At 44.0% G+C, this 21746-nt stretch overlaps 1 protein-coding gene across 1 annotated transcript in view; it reads right to left on the reverse strand.

Annotated features, from left to right (window-relative positions):
* The window catches only part of PHACTR3 (phosphatase and actin regulator 3), a 212192-nt gene extending 190908 nt beyond the window's left edge, over nt 1-21284 (reverse strand). The window contains 1 exon segment of the mRNA XM_030212372.1: nt 21179-21284. Within this exon segment, the coding sequence (XP_030068232.1) occupies nt 21179-21284 (106 nt within the window).
* Between the last annotated feature and the right edge of the window lie 462 nt (nt 21285-21746).

Consider the following 21746-nt stretch of genomic DNA (forward strand, 5'->3'; position numbering starts at 1 on the left):
TGTGCATAGATTAATTTTTTTAATAAGTTCTTAAGCGTTGTTAACAGCTCTTCACTAGCAATAACAAGCACAAATTGGCAAAAAATTCAAATTTATACACGTATACTGTTAAGCGTATTCTGTAATGTACTCTGCCTAAATTCTAACGTGCTCAGGCAGAAAGGGGCATGGTTAGGTGCATGGAAATGGGCATTTCATGGGTATTCCAAAATCAACGCGCATTGTCATAAAATATGGGCTATTGCGCATAAATCTATGTGCAGGGATTTACGCCAGCTTTTCGTTGGTGTAAATGGATGTGTATAGATTCAGTTGCATTAACTATGCTTAAGCGTATTCTAAATACCATGCATAGATTTATGTATGGTATTTAGAATATGCTTAGGTGTGATTGCCTACCACGCATTCATTTTAGGCACCATATATAGATTGGGCCCTTAGATTTAAGTGCACTGGCCCATATTTTATAACCCATTTCCATGCCCCTAACCGTGCCCCTTTTTGCCTGCGCGCATTAGAATTTAGGTGCAGTACATTACAGAATGCGCTTAGCAATGTATGTGTGTAAATTCTAATTTTTGCCAATTAGTGCTCTTTATTAGTGCTTATTAAAACAATGAATCTACGTGCATAGTTATAGAATTCACCGCGTGTAACTCTAGGCATGCTATATAGAATCCGGGGATTAGCGACTAGCCTGGTCATCAGCTATGTTGCACGACATAGCCGGTTAGCGCCAATATTCATCAACTGACCACAGTGGCGTAGCCAGTATAGGGCCACGGGGGCCTGGGCCTCTGTAGATTTACCCCTGGACCCCCCTGCCACCGACCCGCCTGACCCCCCCTCCCGCCGCCAACCCGCCTTCGCCTACCCGAGCTGAGGTTCTCTTCTTTCCAATCCCGCGCAATGCTTCGTTCTAGTCTGACGTCCTTAACGTTGTAAGTGCAGGACATCAGACTCACAGAAACAGAACGAAGCCTTGCGCGGGATTGGAAAGAAGAGGACCTCAGCTCGGCTGGCGGGTATTGAGGTCCCCTGCCAGCAAAGGTAGGCGATGGCATGTTGGCAGCAGGAGGGGGGGTCGGGCAGGTCATCAGCAGGGGGAGTCAAAGTTGGTGGTGGGGGGTTCGGCAATGGCAGGGGGGTCAAAGTTGGTGGCAGGGGGTTCAGCAATGGCGGGGGGGTCAAAGTTGGTGGTGGGGGGTTCAGCGATGGTGGGGGGTTGGCGGCACCGGGGGGGGGGGGCTAAAATATGCTCCCTCACCTCGGGCTCTGGACCCCCTTCCCGCCGAAGTCTGGCTACTCCCCTGACTGACCAGCTAAGTTTAGTGGCCAGATAGACCCACATAAATAGCAAGCCTATCCTTGGCCGTTATAACGTAGCCAGTCAGCCGATGAACAGTGGCTAAAAAACCCTGAATATTCAATGCCGTTTACCGGATACGGCCCAGCAATGAATTTTCAGGTTCGCTGCCAACCACAGGAGTTAGCCAGGCTGCCTCCTGTGGTCTCAATATCGGCCTTGAATAGTGCACTCTCTTTCTGATAATACACACTCTGTGCAAAGAAGGTGCACTGTTGTTGACAAACAAAAAAAACACAAAACTTTTTTTCTGCTCACTTTCGATTCTTAAAAATATCCAACAACGTGGAATATGTCATTGACATGTTCCATGTTGTTGTAAATGACAGCCCATTCCTATATTTAAATATCTCTGTGGCATAAATACACAGGACTCAAATCTCTTTCAATTGAAAGGAAGCTTGGAATGAGTTGCATAGGATGAAGGTGAAAAGGGACAGATTCCGGAGTAATCTAAGGAAATACTTCTTTACAGTGCGTTTTTTCTAGCAAAAAAGGTTCCGGTACTCAAATGCCAGGCCACCCTTCAGGGGTGGGGTGACCACTAAGGGACCCACCTCACAATAGCCAGGCCCCCTGCAACCAGTCACAGAATCTATGACAAGGTAGAACTGGTGTGTAGAGCCTGAGCTTTTTCATTTAAAACTTGGGGTCCATGGGTCAATTTTAACAGACAATTAAAAAGGTGCCGCACTGAGTACCCCCAAGTACCCCCTCAAAAAAAGCCCTGCTTCTTTATGAAAAGGGAGGTGGGTGTGTTGAATAGCCTCCCAGTGGATATGTGGGTGATGAGGACCATCTAAATTCAAGAAAGCATCAGACAAGTAAAGAGGATCTCTGAGGGAGAGGAAGGGATAATAGAGATTAGTAATCCGTATGGATGGGAAGATTGGATAGGCCATAATGTGAGGGACATAATCAAACGGGGCCGGCCATCTATATTTTCGAAACAAGATAGCCGGCTCTCTTTCGTTTCGATAATACGGTCGGAGCCCGCCAAATCTCAACATTTGGGCCGGCTTTAGAGATGGTCGGCATTGGTTTTCAGCGATAATGGAAACTAATGGCGGCCATCTCAAACCCGCCCAAATCCAAGGCATTTGGTCGTGGAAAGAGCCAGCATTTGTAGTGCACAGGTCCCCCTCACATGCCAGGACACCAACCGGGCACCCTAGGGGGCACTGCAGTGGACTTCAAAAATAGCTCCCAGGTGCATACCTCCCTTACCTTGTGTGCTGAGCCCCCCAACCCCCGCCCCAAAACCCACTTCCCACAACTGTACACCACTACCATAGCCCTTAGGGATGAAGGGGGGCACCTACATGTGGGTACAGTGGGTTATGGGGGGGGGGTTGGAGGGCTCCCATTTACCACCACAAGTGTAACAGGTAGGGGGGATGGGCCTGGGTCCACCTCACTGAAGTGCACTGCACCCACTAAAAACTGCTTCAGGGACCTGCATACTGCTGTCATGGAGCTGGGTATGACATTTGAAGCTGGCATAGAGGCTGGCCAAAAAATGTTTTTTTAATTTTTGGGGGGGGGGGGTGGGAGGGGTTGGTGACCACTGGGGGAGTAAGGGGAGGTCATCCCCGATTCCCTCTGGTGGTCATCTGGTCAGTTGGGGCACTTTTTGGAGGCTTGGTCCTAAAAAATGGACCAAGTGAAGCCGGTCAAGTGCTCGTCAGAGCCGGCCTTCTTTTTTACCGGCCATCTCATAACCACGCCCCCATCCCGCCTTCCATACCCTGCCGACACGCCCCTTTAACTTTGGCCGGCCCTGCGACGGAAAGCAGTTGGAGCCGGCCAAAATCAGCTTTCGATTATACCGATTTGGCCGGGTTCAGGAGATGGCCGGCCATCTCCCGATTTGTGTCGGAAGATGGCCGGCCTTCTCGTTTGAAAATAAGCAGGATGTTCTTTATCTGCCCTCATTTTCTGTTTCTCCAAAGGTAACCTTACACAGGATTTGGTTTAATAATACTCCCAAGTTCTAAATTAAGAAACCCTCTTTCGAAGACACAAAATTGCTAATTCTCAGCTCTTTGGGTTTGTATAAAGACCTTGTATATTTTCTGCATCCATCTTTGTGGAGGTAACATAACAGAGACTAATTACAGCCAGTTGACGTGCCCGGTTTTAAAGATCTTCAATGAGGATTGCAAAGATTATTATTCCCTCTGACATTAAGGACTCCTTCTTCAGGATTTCTCTCTAATTCCTTTGACGCAACCTAGATCTGAAATATGATTTGATTAATGTCAACTCTTTGAAATATTAATGCAGGATCAACACTCTGCATTGACCTGTTTTGTGTACTTATTCTCTAAGATTCCCCAAGGCATGCTTATAATGTATATACATTACTGAAATTTAATGGGCATGGCAGATCAATTACATTATTGAAGCCATCAGATGGATAAGAGAGTCTGTATCCAGCACTATCATGTTCCTCTATAAGAAATACTAATAATATTAAATAAACAGGCTAATTAATTATTAAAAGGCAGTTGTTAAGCTTGCACATGATAATAAATGCACTGGTTTCTACAAAGGAATTCATTAAAAGCTCTAAATGATCCTGTGACCCACTGTTTAATTTAAGTGTTCCCAGAACCCTAAGGAAACAGTGACAGAGAAAACTGAAGGATGTGCTAAGTACTGGAAGTGTTCTTCCAAAGTGTAAATATTGCAGGCATTTAACTAACATCTGAAAGTAAATATTTAACAACTTGGAGTTGTTCTTTATATCTGTTTATATCTGATCCTTTTATAGAGTAAAAGGCTCCATGTTGAAAAGAGTTTACAAGTCACCAGGGGCGTAGCCAGACTTTGGCGGGAGGTGGGTCCAGAGCCCGAGGTGAGGGGGCACATTTTAGCCCCCCGGCGTCACTGACCCCCCCCCCCATTGCTGACCCCGCCGACCCCGCCACCACCAACTTTGCCCCCCTCCCTGCCGACGACCCTCTCGAACCCCCCCTCCCGCCGCCAACCCGCTGTCACCTACCTTTGCTGGCAGGGGACCCCAACCCCCACTAGCCAAGGTCCTCTTCTTCCTGCTCAAGGCTTCCTTCTGTTTCTGACGTCCTGCAGGCCGTCAGAAACAGAAGGAAGCCTTTTGCGGGAAGAAGAGGACCTCGGCTGGCGGGGGTTGGGGTCCCCCACCAGCAAAGGCAGGCAACGGCGGGAGGGGGTCTCGAGAGGGTCATCGGTAGGGGGGTCCAGGGCCAAACCTATGGGGGCCCAGGCCCCCCTGGCCCCACGTAGCTATGCCACTGCACCTCACTCATATCAACCTGGAGAGGCTACATAGAGGGGCATAATCGAAAGAGATGCCCAAGTTTTGTTAAAGACGTCCTCGCAAAATGTCCCGATGGAGGGGCGGGGAAACCCGTATTATTGAAACAAGATAGATGTCCAACTTTCGTTTCGATAACACGGTCGAGGACGCCAAAATCTTGAAATTGTGGTCGTCCTTAGAGATGCTCGTCCCTAGACTTGGTCGTTTCTGATTTTCGGCGATAGTGGAAACCAAGGACACCCATCTCAGAAACAACCAAATGCAAGCCATTTGGTCATGGGAGGAGCCAGCATTTGTAGTGCATTGGTCCCCCTGACATGCCAGGACACCAACCTGGCACCCTAGGGGGTATTGCAGTGGACTTCATAAAATGCTCCCAGGAACATAGCTCCCTTACCTTGTCTGCTAAGCCCCCCAACCCACCCCTTAAAACCCGCTACCCACAACTGTACAACACTACCATAGCCCTTATGGGTGAAGGGGGGCAGCAAGATGTGGGTACAGTGGGTTTCTGGTGAGTTTTGGAGGGCTCGCTGTTTCCTCCACAAACATAACAGGTAGGGGGGGGAATGGGCCTCGGTCCGCCTGCCTGAAGTGCAGTGCACCCACTAAAACTGCTCCAGGGACTTGTATACTGCTGTCACGGACCTGAGTATGACATCTGAGGCTGGCAAAAAATATTTTTAAAGATATTTTTTGAGGGTGGGAGGGGGTTAGTGACCACTGGGGGAGTAAGGGGAGGTCATCCCTGATTCTCTCCGGTGGTCATTTGGTCATTTCGGACACATTTTTGTGCCTTGGTCATAAGTAAAACAGGGCCAGGTAAAGTCGTCTAAGTGCTCATCAGGGACGCCCTTTTTTTTCCATTATGGGCTGAGGACGTCCATGTGTTAGGCAAGCCCAAGTCCCTCCTTCACTATGCCTCCAATACGTCCCCTTGAACTTTGGCCATCCCTGCGACAGAAAGCAATTGTGGATGTCCAAAATCGGCTTTCCATTATATCGATTTGGACGACCCTGGGAGAAGGACGCCCATCTTCCGATTTGTGTCGAAAGATGGGCATCCTTCTCTTTCAAAAATGAGCCTGATAGTAACACAGTGACAGGTAGAGACAAACAAAGCAGATCAATCAGTGATATGGTTCAAAACTTTATTTTCAGAGATTCGCCCGACACAGACCAAAATGCACAGGGTAAGTCTCTGGTCGCATCTCCAGCAGCTGAGAGATGCGACCAGAGACATACCCTGTGCATTGAGCTGATGTCCTCATCTTGATTGAGGAAAGCACCCTGCTGGTTTTTTACGTTTCAATCTCATGTCCTGCTTGGACTATTAGCCCCTGACGCAGCCCTTGTGGGCGAAACACAGTCTGTGTCGGGCGAATCTCTGAAAATAAAGTTTTGAACCATATCACTGATTGATCTGCTTTGTTTGTCTCCACGTTGGATTTTGCGGATCGCTTGCCATCTTGTTTCTTAGAACACAGTAACAGGTATACATGTTCAGGTCAGGAGTGCTGACCTGAACATGTATACTTTGGTGGAAAGGAGAAATAGATGTGACATGATACAGACGTTCAAATATTTGAAAGGTAATTCACAATCGAACCTTTTCCGGAGACAGGAAAGTGGTAGAACTAGAGGACATGAATTGAGGTTGAAGGGGGGCAGACTCAGGACTAATGTTAAGACTCGTTAAACGCTAACGCGCCTATACATTTCTATGGGTACATTAGCGTTTAACGCACATTAACCATTAACATGCGTTAACGCTAACACGCCTGTAGTGCACCTTAGTAAACATAGACGTTAATGTCATTGGGAGCATCTGGGAGGTGAAAGGGAAGTAAGGGAGTCATTCCCTCCCATCCCCCAAATTTTAGTGACATAATTTTGTAACTATTTCTGTTATTTTATTTTTGTACATTCTTATTTATTTTATATTATTCTCCTGCCCCCTCCCCCTATGGAAAACAGTCTGTAGGCATTCATGTATCTGTTCTGCTTTAATCACCTCAGTCAGATTCAGTAAATGGCACCCAAAATTAGGTGCCGTTATGATCCATACTAAGTTAGTATTCTGTAAAGGGTGCTCCACCATTGGCTCCCTATTCCTTTTCGTTTGTAATATAAAATTTTGGTCTTAACTCACAGAGTTCTTCACACTGGTCTTCCTGCCTATCTCTCTTCTGTGATTGCCCCTTACTGGCCCTCTCGTGCTCCTTGCTCAGTTTTTGAAAATTGTAACGCTCTACCGCCTGTGCACTGTTCTCACCTTCAGTCTACTCGATCACTCTACCTTTTTCTGTGTTGCCCCATCCCTTTGGAACTCTCTCCCACCTTCCCTTCGCTCGGAGTGTTCTTTTCCCAAGTTTAAAGCAGCTTTAAAAAAACTCACTTATTTGTTTTGGCATTTCCGGATGTTGCTAGGCCGGGAGAGATTAGTAGCTTGACTTTTTATTGTTATTGTGAAATTTTTTTTTAACTCTTTTGCTTTACTTTCATATATTGGAGCTCTTTTCCTTTTCCATTTTAGACTGTACACTGCTTTGTTTGTATGATTGAAAGGCGGTTTAGCAAGAACACAATAAACTAAATAATAGCATGGCATGTTTCTATGCCTAACTTTCAGCATGAGCACTTTCAGCTGTCAAATGCTGATGTAAATGCTCACGCCCAAATGATGGCAGCTGGGTGTGCAAATCCAGGTATTCTGTAACATCGTGCCTAATTTCTAGGAACATTCCTGACCAGCCTATGGCCACATACTCTTTTAAGTCACATGCTACAAAGTTTAGGCACTCATGTTCTAGAACAGGGCACAGGACAGTAATTCCTAATTAGTACCATTTATTAATGCCAATAATTATCACCAAATTAACTAATTTACACACATATCTGCAATCTGTGCCCAAATTTGGGTAACCTATACAGAATCTGGGGACTTGTTCTCACTTTTCCCAAGGTAATGAGAAATAATAATATATAATGTATCAAACACAGAGCAGTGACTTAACCATGGTGCATTACTGTGTATCTTTTTTTTGTTACATTTGTACCCTGCGCTTTCCCACTCATGGCAGGCACAGTGTGGCTTACATGGGGCAATGGAGGGTTAAGTGACTTGCCCAGAGTCACAAGGAGCTGCCTGTGCCTGAAGTGGGAATCAAACTCAGTTCCTCAGGACCAAAGTCCACCACCCTAACCACTAGGTCACTCCTCCACTCACTTACTATACACCATGCTTAGGTGCTTCTAGAGTTTGTTAGTCTGCACCATAATTTCATCCGTATCTCAACCAGGAGGGTTCCCATGTCTTTTTTTTTGTCTAACACCATTCATGACTACTTGTAAACATCTCTTAGTAGTTTTTTGGCTTATAGCCGTATATATATTTTTATTACATATCTATAGCAAACTTTAGAATCAATATTGACACTATCTTATTCATTGCTGTTTTATCTTTGATTTATTTTAGATATGTTTTTCTTATTGTATGATGTTTGAATGACCACGGTTTTTGTAATGCAGTCCATGATTTTAGTTTTTTGTATTTCATGCTTTAGTTTTATGTATTTTACGCTTTTTATTTCATTTCTCATTATACATTCTCATTATTGTTCAGAAGTGCATGATACATTTTTTGCTTTATACATGTTTTCATATGTTTTTATAAAAGTTCTGTGACCTCTGAAGCAGGCAGCTTGTCTGCCGAAACATTTGACCCATGTCGGGTCTCACTCTGCTACCTCAATAAAGCCTTTTTTTTTTTTTACTGCAACTCCCATCTTGAGAGTCGTGAGTCATCCTCTACTCTGAGCTCCTGGGTTCATGCCATTCATTTTTTCCAAGTGTATATTTGTAAAATGGCTGCTTCTGCTCTGCATGTCAAGAAAAACATGTGCACTCCTATATGTCCTTGTAGGTATTTTATAAATGACTCCACATTCAGCAGAGTCTTTTGTCAAATATGACCAGAACTCAGCAACTCTAACCTGCACATCAAAATCAACTGTCTATGTAAAATGGGCTTTTGACCCTTCTCATGCTACATAGTTGGTCATGGGCACAATTTTTTTGCACATCTTTATATTTAGCAGAACAGAAACCTCTCTCCAAGCAAAACTAGGAAAAGCCAACTCTTCACTGATTGGAAAAAGGATAGTGACAGGTTACATGTAGACTATTTCACTGAACTTGCTAGACCCCAAGCAATATTTCATGCCTTGTATGTAAAATACATGGGATGTGATAACAGAAATTCAGAATTTGGTGGCTCCTGATTGGAGAAGAACATTTTGTTTTATTTTTATTTATTTTGCTCACACCTTTTTCAGCAGTAACTCAAGGTGAGTTACATTCAGGTACACTGGATATTTCTCTGTCCCAGGGAGGGTTCACAATCTAAGTTTGTACCTGAGGCAATGGAGGGTTAAGTAACTTGCCCAAGATCACAAGGAGCAGCAGTGGGATTTGAACCGGCCACACCGGTGCTCTAACCACTAGGCCACTCCTCCACATTTCTACAACTACCAAAATACTGCTTGAGAAATGCCAATCATCTTGCAATGACGTTTTCCATTTGAACACTGTTGCTTTTTAACACTGATAGCCCTCCCAATTATGCAGGAAAGATACATTTGGTTATGAGAAAGGATTAAAGAAGACACGTACAGCTATTGTATGCTGCTGTTAGATCACAGCTTGTTCTTACAAGAACAGACCCCTATTGTTCAATTAAAGTCATGGAAATTCATATCACTGACAGCATGGGAAGTGCACTGCTGTATCAGAACAAATTACAATATAAGCATTTTATAACCTTTCACCCATAATTGTATATTTGCTATCTTCTGGATGCCGCAGTCAGTCCTGGCAAGGTAGAAGGTTATGTAAAAAGAACTACTTTACAATGTTACAGTCTTAGGTTCTTTGTCTGAAGCAGGGGTTCTCAACTCAGTCCAGGACACACCTATCCAGTCATGTTTTCAGGATACTCACAATGAATATGCATGCATGAGACAGATCTGGATGCAATGGAGGTAGTGTATGCAAAGAATGATGGATAGACAGGATGGATAGCCGGTATTCAGCTGCAGAACAAAGTGGTCATGAGGGAGTATAGGGCAGTGGTTCCCAAACCTGGTCCTGGAGGCACCCTAGCCAGTCAGGTTTTCAGGATACCCATAATGAATATTCATGAGAGATCTACATGCCCTGCCTCCACTGCATTCAAATCTATCTCATGAATATTCATTGTGGAGATACTGAAAATCAGACTGGCTGGGGTGCCTCCAGGACCAGAGTTTGGAACACTGGTGTAGGGAATAATCAAGGAGGACATATACATTGGAGATATCTTGAAAACTTGACTGGCTTGGTGTGTTGCCAGGATGGGTTGAGAAGCCCTGGTCTAATGGAATATCTATCAACATTAATTAAAATAACCAACCAACCAAAAAAATGTCAAATCCCTAGCAAAGCCTGATAACCACACATTAATCCTTATACAATTCATATAACCACAAAGAGCGCTCATCATTGCTGTCTGTCATCTAGCTGACGGTACAGCACTAATAAGAGGTTACCAAGGATAAAGAAAGGATTTAAAATGCTTTCTAAAAGTCAACAGATTCTTCATTGCACTTATGATTCGGGAGCTGCAACAAAAAGAGCCCTGGCTCGCCAGTCCATTTTCCTTATCATTTTCAATGATGGGACAGACAGCAAATGCCCTTGACAAGATTGAAAACATCTCCCTAGAATATACAATTGCAAGTATTTTATTAAGGATGCCTGCTTCTAATTAGAGAGACCCTTAAATGTCATCACCATCAATTTAGATTTTATTTTGTTTCTTAATTGATAACCAATGAAGGGAAGCCAACAGAGGTTGGGTAGCTTGTCTTTTTATTGGCACTGCAACAAGAAAGTGGTTTACATTTCAATAAAGCATAAAAACAATGATATATAAACATTCAATAGACAGTTGCAATACAGTAAGCAACAAAACTTACAAGACAAAATAATACAAAGAAAACATAAAAACAATAGCTACAATTAGCATAATATAATAAAACAAACAACACCTAGACATACAACAGATTAGTTACTATCTGAAAGCAACACAGCCAATAATACAGAGTAGTAAAGAATAAAAACCAAGAACAAAGAAAATAAATCAAAGGAGGGAAGTCTAGCTGCAAACTCATGCGTCCAACATCTCCTCAAATGCATTTGTAAATAATAGGTCATTAATTCTTTCTTAAACTTTTCATAGGACACCTCCACATGCAAGTATGCAGGTAAACATTCATCAACGAAAGAGCAGCAAAATAAGAGGCCCTTTTGCAAAGATGTGTAAGGGCCTATGAATGTCCAGTGCACACCTTATCGGCATTACCACCTGGCTACTATGTGCCCCGGGCGGTAATTCTGAATTTGGCGCATGCCGAAAAGACGCGATAGAAAATATTTTCTATTTTCTACCGTGTGGCGCTTACCACATGGTAGATGGCAGTGTGCACTGTGTACGTGCTGCTTGTCTACCACCTGGATAGCGTGTGAGACCTTATCGTTAAGTCAATGGGTGGCAGTAAGGTCTCAGGCCGAAAGTGGACGCATGCTGATTTTTGCTTTGCTGCATGTCCATTTTCCGGCCCATTAATAAAGGCCCTTTTTCCAGGACGCGGCATAAACTGGCCCAGTGCAAACAAGAAAGACGCGCTCGCACTGCTGCGGGCCACTTTTTGTCACGGCTTAGTAAAAAGGCCCCTAAGAGCTGTTCTAGCCTGCGATGGAGGATGGAAATAGAAAAACAGTGATTTAGAGGGGTGAAGATAAAGGAAGAAGATAATTTGCCAAATAAGATGGTGCCCTCCTAACAAAATACCTTGTAGGCATGAAACATCCATTTCAAATGAACATGCTATACTGCAAGAAGCCAAATTTCAGATATCAGCGAAGGGGAAACATGATTATATTTGTTTAGAGTGCAAAGATTTTTAATGGCCACATTCTGAACATTCAAGGGGTGCTTGAGGTTTACCACCTTAGTATGTTTATTAGAATCTTAATATACCATCTTTCAACAGAAACAATCAAAGCGCTCAACAATCAAACTGTGATCAGAATGGAAAAGAACTATAATTATAAACTGAAAAGAAGGAGAGGAGAGGAGGGGGCAATCAGGAATGCTAGGTGAAAGGGAGAGCTGCTATCTGCAACATCAGCTACCACAACAACAAGCCTCCAAAGGCCATTGAAAAGAGGTGCACCTTCACCGCAGCTCTGAACTTCAGGTAGGATTGATATTAAGAGGTTTAATGACAGGAGACGACATGACATCAAAAAGCTGAAGCCCATTCCCCCAGCACCCGCCATCTTGGTATGTCCAAAACAAACTATCAGCTGCTGCATCCACGTTATCCCTGTGCAGTGTTTTATCTCAGTTATATTTAGAAATATGTCAGCTTGTGCAGCATAGGGATGTATACAGAGCAGCGGTGTGCTGGGAAATATTTAACAACAGGCTCCCTTTCCAGGTGTAGCCAGCCCTGCAATTTGGGAGAGAAGTCCATTCCTCTCTCCCTCCCTCCCCCATGCGGGCATGCTAGGCATATCTTTGCTGGCAAGGATGCCGAGCCCCACTAGCCAAATAAATGGGCTGCTGCCACTACTCACTGCTTGTTTATGACTCTGAGCAAATGTACAACCCTAGTAGGTACTGCTTCTTTGGGCAATCTTCAAAGTATTTTCCATTTGCAAACTATTTTAAGGACTACAGCTAACAAGCACCCACTGGTTTTGCACCAGTGCAGATGGCTGGCAAATTGTCCTCCAAAAGCACAATTAAGTATCATGAATACTGTACTTCAACAAGCCTTCTAATCCCCTAAACTTCCTGCAGTCTTTTAAGCACAAATCATGCAGTTCATCACATGACTCCAGTGATACACACATTTCAAAAGTAAACAACAACTTCTATAAAGTACATCCAAAATTTTATTTTTATTTTCTAATTTCCATCTCTCAAAATTTCAGACAGCAGATGTACAGATCAGCAGGACCCAAAGCACTCCAACGCAAGTTAAATCAGAAACAACACAGTTTATACCTAATTGTTCAACAACCCTTAGGATTCACCTTTGGGTTTAAAAAGCAAAACCGTGTACATGTAAGATCTGAATAAGCAAATTAAAACAATCAAAGTTTAAAGCATATGCCCATAACATGTAATATGTGGTGTAGCAATAATGAAACAATGATGGAATATTCACCTAACAGGCAGCCTGAGCCAACTGATTCATTTTCCACTGAACATAATTAACTTTGTATGAACTTGGCGGCTAATAGTATGCTGAACTGGTCAAAGTTGGCATATTTAGACTGATAGTGGACAGAACTTCTGCATGAAGGAAGCCCTTCCCTCATTATTCAATACCTTTCTGTAAAATAGTAGTAATAAAAAAAGGAAAGTGCATTTTTATGATATACCCACTGCAATCCAGAAAACAAAAGGAGCAAGTTCTCACATACCACCTTTTTCTTTTGATGTAGGCACAGGAGAAAAAAAAAGATTTTAAATGCTCCCAGGTTTCAACCTAATTCATGTTTACTGTGGAATATAAAAATGTCATAAATAAGTAAAATAAACAGATAGAAACTCTGAATGTTGAGCAACTGATTTTCATAACATGAACTTTATTTTAGTGGCCCTTTTACCAGGAGAATAAAAAATTTCTGCACGAATATAGCAGTGCTAGGGAGTCGCCCTATAGCCAGCCCTTTCAAATGACACACTGATTACGATTTATAACAAATTACTACTCTACCTATGAAAAGTTATTTATTTTATTATACCTCCTCTGTGTACATTAGTATGCTCCACAAGCTGGCATGTTTGACAATATAAGTAAGATTAAATAAAAATGCCACCAACAATAAAGAATGATAACATGGGTGCATCAGCTCACAGGTTTGTTTGCTTTGAGTGTACGCAGAACGACAGCTACACAGGGATTGGGACATAGAGACATACCTAATTGGCTTCAACGTTTTAACGGTACCCCGTCTCCTGTTTTTATCTAACCTCTTTGCTCCCCACGCGATGCAGCACTTCTTCTGCTTGCTGTGATTAACTTTTTTTAAGCAGTGCCGGCTGGCCTGGCACCTGTCAGAAAAAGCAGGCTGCTTCACCAATCCTGGGGGCTTTCCTTCAGCCTGTCCTGCCCATGGGGGTAGGACAGGCTGAAAAAAAACCCCAGGATTGGCTGAAGCAGCCTGCTTTTTCTGACGGTGCCGGCCCAGCACTGCTTTAAAAAAAGTTAATCACTGCAAGAAGAAGAGGTGCTGCATCGGGTAAGGGGGCGGTAGGGAGAGATGCCCGAGCGAGTCACGGGGAAGGAGGATGCCAAGAGAAGGCACAATGAGTCCAAATTTTGGGAGCTGGTTGTTAAAGTGGCTACTTTAACAACTGGCTCCCCAAATTCTTAAAAAACGAATAAACGGCTCTCGCGAGCTGGTGCGAGTCAGCTCCAGCACACCACTGACACAGAGGAACTACATATGGGGAGTTTTCAAATAAATAAAAAAGCTGTCAGAGAGCATGTGGAGCACTGAAAGGCTTCCAGGAGGAAGAGGGTTCTATGTGCTAGACAATCAGTGAGCAGAGTCATGGAGCGAGAGGAACATGGAAACTTGCCATTCAATATTCAGCCCGCACCACAAGCGATTTAACTGGGCAGGAACCTTTCCCGCCAGTTAAATCGCTTTGCATCGGGCGGTTGGAGGCTAATCCTGGGGTAGACAGAGGCATCCGGGCCATGGGTTGCTGCTGTCACTGTCTTTTTGAGATGAAAAAAAAAAAGGCCTATAGCGCAGCACTGAAATCCACAATACAGAGCTGCAAATAAGAAAGGGGGCTCACTTCAATCGACTTTTAAGGAGTACATGAATGCTACAGGATAGCTGCAGAGTCCAAGAGAACAGTTCACAGTTCACAATTTAAAAATAAAAGGGGAATGTATGTAAAATGTCCGCATCTCAATGACTGTGGAACAAAAAAGTGAACTTTTAATGGTTTACTAAAAGGATCCGGGAGAATCCCGAGGATCCTGCGGTATTTATTTATTTATTGCATTTGTATCCCACATTTTCCCACCTTTTTGCAGGCTCAGTGTGGCTTACATTATGCCGTAATAGCAAGCGCCATTACCGAAAGGAGAGATACAGAATATTATTGCATTTAAAGTAGAGAAATATAAAATAAATCCTTCATTTACCTTTTGCCATTCTGGAGCACTGACAAAATCATTAACCCTCCCCCTTCGCAGGCCCCTCAAAAACTCCCCAGCCACCCCTACAACTCCCCTTACATCCCCCTGTCCCGATACCCTCCTAACAGAGAGAATTCAAAACCTAGGAGGTTTAATAAAACAATATAAACCTCACCAGTTTGCTATTGTTTTCAATAGCATTTGCTATGGTTTTGGTCAAATCAATATAGTGGCAAGCTTCGCCCACTAGTTTCAGCCCGGATAATGAGCCAGATAGGCTCATGCTGTCTCCTGTCACTAAACCTTCTTGGATTGATCATACTGAAGAGAGAGAGAAAGAGAGTTCCAGAGGGAAGGAGCAGCACAGAAAAAACAACAACACAATATCCTGTTGATTTGAGGTGGGAATGAAGGACAGATAGGATGGATAACCGGTATTCAGTAGCAGAACAAAGTGGACCAGAAGGAGTATAGGGCAGTGTTTCCAAACCTGGTCCTGGAAGCACCCTAGCCAGTCAGATTTTCAGGATACCCACAATGAATATTTATGAGAGAGATCTGCATACCCTGCCGCCACTGCATGCAAATCTATCTCATGAATATTCATTGTGGATATACTGAAAATCAGACTGGCCGGGGTGGGTGCCTCCAGGACTAGATTTGGGAACCACTGGTATAGGGAATAATCAAGGAAGACAAATATAGTGGAGCTCCCATGCAGAGGATCTTATGGGACAGTTTTAGAATCTTGTGTTGGATATTGTAGATAACAAGGAGTAAGTGGCATTTGACAATGGTATTACCACAATCAAGACACCTGAGGATGAAAGTGCATTAGAATTCTCATTGCCTCTTTATTTACACATGTTATGGATAGAACGTATTTGTCAGAAGGAAAAAAACTGTGTTTCAAACTTAAGTTTTGAGTGAAGATGACATCCCAAAATCTTCAGAGATTCAGCCACTGGAATGGGGAACTACTGGAGGACTGGAAGAATCATTGACAAGCCTTGACAGCCTATAATCCACATTGCTGTACATTTAGAGAGGTTAAGACGAAATCTATTGCCAGTAAGCCACTAGACATTAGCGTTAAGACACCTGTTAAGACAGGTAAGCTCGGAATTAAGGAAATCAGTATAGTAAACTAGTTGCATATCATCCATATAGTCGTATCCATCAAGCCCTAGGGACTGAATCAAGGTAGCAAGGGGGTAATAAAGATTGAATTACAAAGGAGTGTCAAGTCATGGGTGACATATGAAGAGGAGCTAAAAGGTACATGGAACATTCTAGAATCCAAATAAGTAGCAAGTCGTCTAAGAATCTCATTCATATAATAAATAAATATGTCATAATTGAAGAGTCATGAAAGAAGCCACCAGTAATCTACTAAATTGAAGGTGTTCTGGGTTATCTGCATCTTTCACATCATCTTAGAAGGTAATCTCATAGCCAAGGCATTTCTATAACTCAGAGCACTCAAAACTATTATCTATATAACAGATCATGATGTCCCTACCTCTAGATATAGTTTAAGTTGGTTTACTATCAGCGACATAATCGAAAGAAAAGGATGCCCATCTTCGGACACAAATCGGGAAATGGGCGTCCTTCTCTCAAGGTCACCCAAATCGGCATAATCGAAAGCCGATTTTGGGCATCCTCAACTGCTTTCCGTCGCGAGGATGACCAAATTTCATGGGGGTGTGTCGGCAGTGTACCGAAGGCGGAACAGGGGCGTGGTTAACAGATGGGCGTCCTCGGCCGATAATCGAAAAAAGAAGGGTGTCCCTGACGAGCATTTGGCCAACTTTACTTGATCCAATTTTTTTCACAACCAAGCCTCGAAAAGGTGTCCAAAATGACCACATGGCCACCAGAGGGAATCGGGGATCACCTCCCCTTACTCCCCCAGTGATCACCAACCCCCTCCCACCCAAAACAAAAACCAAATTAAAAAACATTTTTTGCCAGCCTCTATGCCAGCCTCAAATGTCATACCCAGCTCCATCACAGCAGTATGCAGGTCCCTGGAGCAGTTTTTAGTGGGTACTGCAGTGCACTTCAGGCAGGCAGACCCAGGCCCATCCCCCCCCCACCTATTACACTTGTGGTGGTAAATGGGAGCCCTCCAAAACCCACCCGAAACCCACTGTACCCGCATCTAGGTGCCCCCTTTGCCCTTTAAGGGCTATGGTAGTGTTGTACAGTTGTGGGTAGTGGGTTTTTGGGGGTAAGGTAGCTATGCACCTGGAAGCAATTTGTGAACTCCACTGCAGTGCCCCCTAGGGTGCCCGGTTGGTGTCCTGGCATGTGAGGGGGGACCAGTGCACTACGAATGCTGGCTCCTCCCATGATCAAATGGCTTGGATTTGGTCGTTTTTCAGATGGGCGTCCTCGGTTTCCATTATCGGCGAAAACCGAGGTCACCCATCTCTAAGGTCGACCATCTCAACATTTAGGTTGACCCTCTCTAAGGTCGACCTAAATGTTGAGATTTGGGCGTCCCTGACTGTATTATCAAAATGAAAGATGGACACCCATCTTGTTTCGATAATACGGGTTTCCCTGCCCCTTCGTGGGGACATCCTCAGAGATGGGCGTCCCCGTTCGAAAATGCCCCTCCACATGTAACTTACAGTGACTACTCTTTGTAACACTCATAATTTGCTCCTGTTCAGAGCCATCCTGACCCAAAAGTATGCTCAAGAATCTAAGCAAACCATATACTGAAATAAGCATGTTGGCAATTATCAATCTAGAACTCATCCAGTCCAATCCATTTCCGCACTACATACTCAGTGTTCTGCACTTTAAAGACTAGACCAGTCCCTGCAGTCAACTCCACATTTATCAAGCAATAGTTCAATTCCTAAGGTCTTTTTATCCTTAGCAGGATTGACCAACATATAATATCCAGTGTGTAATCAAAGCCCTTCATTTTAAGTTGACTTACCAGTCCCACCCACCCTAACAGTCTCCTATAGAGACTCCTAATAATGTAGGATTTATTCTTTGCAATTCTACTCATATAAAGCTGTTCCTTCCTCAGCCCCAGTTCTAATCCATTTGATTGTGCTCTGTCTTATCATGGCTTTACAGTTTTAACTCTAAACCTCCCACTCATTTTATTGTCTGTATGTTTTCTGAGTCTGTCCACTGTCAGCTCCGAGGAGCAAAGGCTGTCCATTATAGACACTGCATATATCTGGTATATGCTATATCATGATAGCAATAAATAGTAATGTACTGAGCACTTATAAATACAAAATGGTCAAAAGTGTGGAAATTGGAGTGTGTGTTCCTCAGAAAGTATCATTATAAAATAGAAATGATTGGTCTTACCCCCTTAAGTTATAAATGGCTTATTCCTTTTGTATTGATTTTTTTTTTTTTTGCCAGATTTCACTGCTTTATTTTTTATTTCTGTTTTAGTATTTTGATTTGCAAAACATTTCACTGGCTTTTGAACATATGAAGTCATACAGTGAAACATTTCTCAAATAGGATGTCAACACCTGCTGAAGTGGTCTGTGGTGACAGCAATGTGCTCTCTGCAGATCCTTCTTCAGAATCAGAATGAGGGAGACCAGTTGGCTTCAATTTGGCAAGTTCTGGTTCTCTGAGAGAAGCAGAACTACAAGTTTAAATTTGTCATGGAGTAAAAGCAGGAGTGGATCAACCTGTCCTGTTATACTGGAGCTAAGACATCAAGGAGCCTTTTTTACTAAGCAGCAGTAAGCTTACCAAATGCTAAAAGCTATTACCGTGGAATGTGCTCGGACATCCCGTGGTAGTTCCGAGATCGACGTGTGCCCACGTTAAAAACTAGAAAATATTTTTTAGCACAGAGGTGTGTTTGGGGGGGGGGGGGCGGAGAGTAGGCCTGCGCTAATCAGAAAATTGCCATGCACTGTCGATTAGTATGGGTTTAGTATGGGAGCCCTTATCACCTAGTAAATAGGTGTCAATAAGGGCGTCCATATTAATGGCCACTCACTAATTAGGAAATTAGTGCATGGCCCTTAAATTACAGCCATTTTACAGCTGCACTAAAGTGGCCTCAGCGCGCGAGAAACCCACATGCTAAAAACAGCGCAGGGCACTTTTTAATGCAGCTTAGTAAAAGTGCCCCCAGTTTTGCTCCTTTCCTTGGCATGGGTGATGGCCAATTCTGCTTCTCTAAGGAACAAACCAATCTAGTTTTCATTGTAACCAAAATATGCAAATTAACTCATTTCTAGCACCAAGTGTGTGCAAACATCTTATGAATATTCCTTCTAGATATCCTAAAAGCCAGATCAGTTTGCAGTCCTGCAGGAGAATATCCACCAGTGCAGGAAGTGGGTATTGTGGCTCCATCCTTCTGGTTCTCATTTCTGTTCCTCCTGGGCTAATTTTCAGGATATTCCTCAGACGTATGCATGAGATATATTTGCATCTATTTGGCCTAAGAATCAGGCTAATTGACTTATATTTGTTACACTGAAAAACAGCTCTGTGGGGGGGGGGGGGGAGGAGGAGGAACCAGCCCAGAAGTGTCTGGTGTCACGTGCCGAGCTGTCAGTGGAACCCTTTGTTCCTTTCCCCTTAGGGAAGGGTGTAAGGGAAAGGCAAGGGGTGGGCGAGGAAAGGCAGGGGGAGGAGTGGGGACTTTGCTTTTCAGCAGATACCATTATGAAACAAACCCTAATTTAACGGCGCTCAGCTCTGCAACGATGAAGGTCTTCCGAAGAAAACTAAAACCCCAGGTTTGAGTCTTACTTGGAAGAACCACTTTCATGTATTTCAATGCTAAAAAGCAGAGAATTTGCCAAAGCAACATTAAGATCTTGAAGCTTTCACCTACCTACTTACTCATTTCATTATTAAAATATAGCCAGTAAACTCAAATACCAGTTTTGCCTATGTTCGGTCTACAGTGTATTTTGGTCTCTGCATGTAACAGCCCAGTTCCTCCATCACTGACACATTAGAGAGAGTCTTTCCTGGATGCTTTCAGTAGGTCATCGTTAAACAGGCTTCAGAGAGAAGAATTTTCAATCAGCGACCCTAGACCCTCCCACCATCTCATTAATCTGTCTACATAATAAATAAGTGGGATACTGATCGCCACGAGGCCTTCTCTTAGAGTCACGTTAAAGCTGCAGCTCACAGAAAATTCTCTCTCTCACACACACACACACACATAAGACAGTCAAGAGAAATTCATTACACACACACGACTGAAGGGCGCCTATCTACCAACCATTCTTAGTTTAATGTTGGCAAGTGAAAATGACTAATTCCCCACTGGTCCCCTTTCTTGCAAAGGAGGTTAACCTGCAGAAATTAGTGCCCTGGACGGTCACAAAGCCAGTGTTCTTCCTACTGGCAATGCTCAGCAAAGCCGCCTGACCCACCGCTTTAAACGCCTCTGGAACAAAACCACTTCCCAATAAGATTATGCTCTCTGCCAAAATTGCTTTCTTGTTTAAAAAAAGATTTAATTATTATTCTGCTTCCGCAGTCTCCATGGTGATATCTTGCAAGCACCAGGCCCCCTTCTGCTTCTATTATACCCCTCTCTAGAATTTGTGCTTGCACTATTAGCCTGAATTACAGTCCGTATCCTTTTCACCTGACATAAAGTTGAGCGTGCCTAAACCCCGTAGAGAGGCGTCTTGCTGGCAAGTTTGAATTCCCTACGCTAGAATTATTGCAGAATCAGAGCCCAGAGAGGTAGTTCCTTTTTGGGCAGTTGTTGAGTAGGTAACTGGGTGCAGTGACCCTGTTATGCTTGTCTGGAACTTTCCTGTTGGATATCTGCCGCCCTCTTGCTTTACAAGTAAAGGTCCTGTGCTATGACTGCCACCTGCAAAGGGACAATGCCGGAAAATGCCACCACATTCCAGCCAGCCCATGAGCGCTGGGCCGGGTGATGTGGCAAACAATGCCGAGAGCAAAACTAGGGAAAGCAGTAATTTAAAACGAAATATGAAAGCACACTTGGAGTCTAAATGCTAATTCATGAGTGTCTGGATTACATCTTGATGTGGGCAATCTATTATAAGGAAAACCCTTAACCCCCTCCCAAAAAAAAAAGATCTGTATGATTCTTCTTTTATCGTTTAAAAAAAAACGTTTTGCCGAAAAGATTCTGCAGGACGTTCAAGATCGGGAGCTATCCTACCACCACCTGCTTCATTCCCTTCCTGGAAATGAAGTGCAAAATGAACTTTCATGCTTTACCTGGGTTCTCTCTGGCTTCAGGTGCAGTTTCCGTGAGGATGCTGGGGTCACTCTGAGACCGGCCTCTCTGTAGAAAGCACCCAGTCCCTTCCTCGGATGTAGCCATGGAGACCTCTGGCAGGCAGGGGGGAAGAAAAGGGATGGAGGAGCACCACCAAACGCTTGGAATCCAAACGGGGAGCCGATCAGAGCCAGTCAAGGTCAAGAGAGAAAACGAACGGAAATCTCATCGGGAACCCACAATGGCATCAGCCGGATTCCGGCGGCATCTTCCCTCAGCAGGCTGTAGTCTCACTCTTCTTCAGATTCTCCCGGAAATCAACCGACTCGATCTCATAGCGGCCTCTCGGGGGATTGGGAGTGAAGAATAGCAGCTGTCTGTGTTCTCTTTCCTTCTCGATCGAGGCGAGCTATCCAGACACCGGGAGGAGGTGCAGGGGGGCCCTTTCTTCTCCGATGGCTTGATCCGGTGCTGCTCTTGGAGCATCTGTTGGAAAACATTGGGATTCTACCAGCATCCCCTGCGAGCCCGAGTGTGACGTCAGCGGCCCAGGCCAGGTGTGCGCCC

This window comes from Microcaecilia unicolor, chromosome 8 (genome assembly GCF_901765095.1).
Source record: "Microcaecilia unicolor chromosome 8, aMicUni1.1, whole genome shotgun sequence".
NCBI lineage: Eukaryota > Metazoa > Chordata > Amphibia > Gymnophiona > Siphonopidae > Microcaecilia > Microcaecilia unicolor.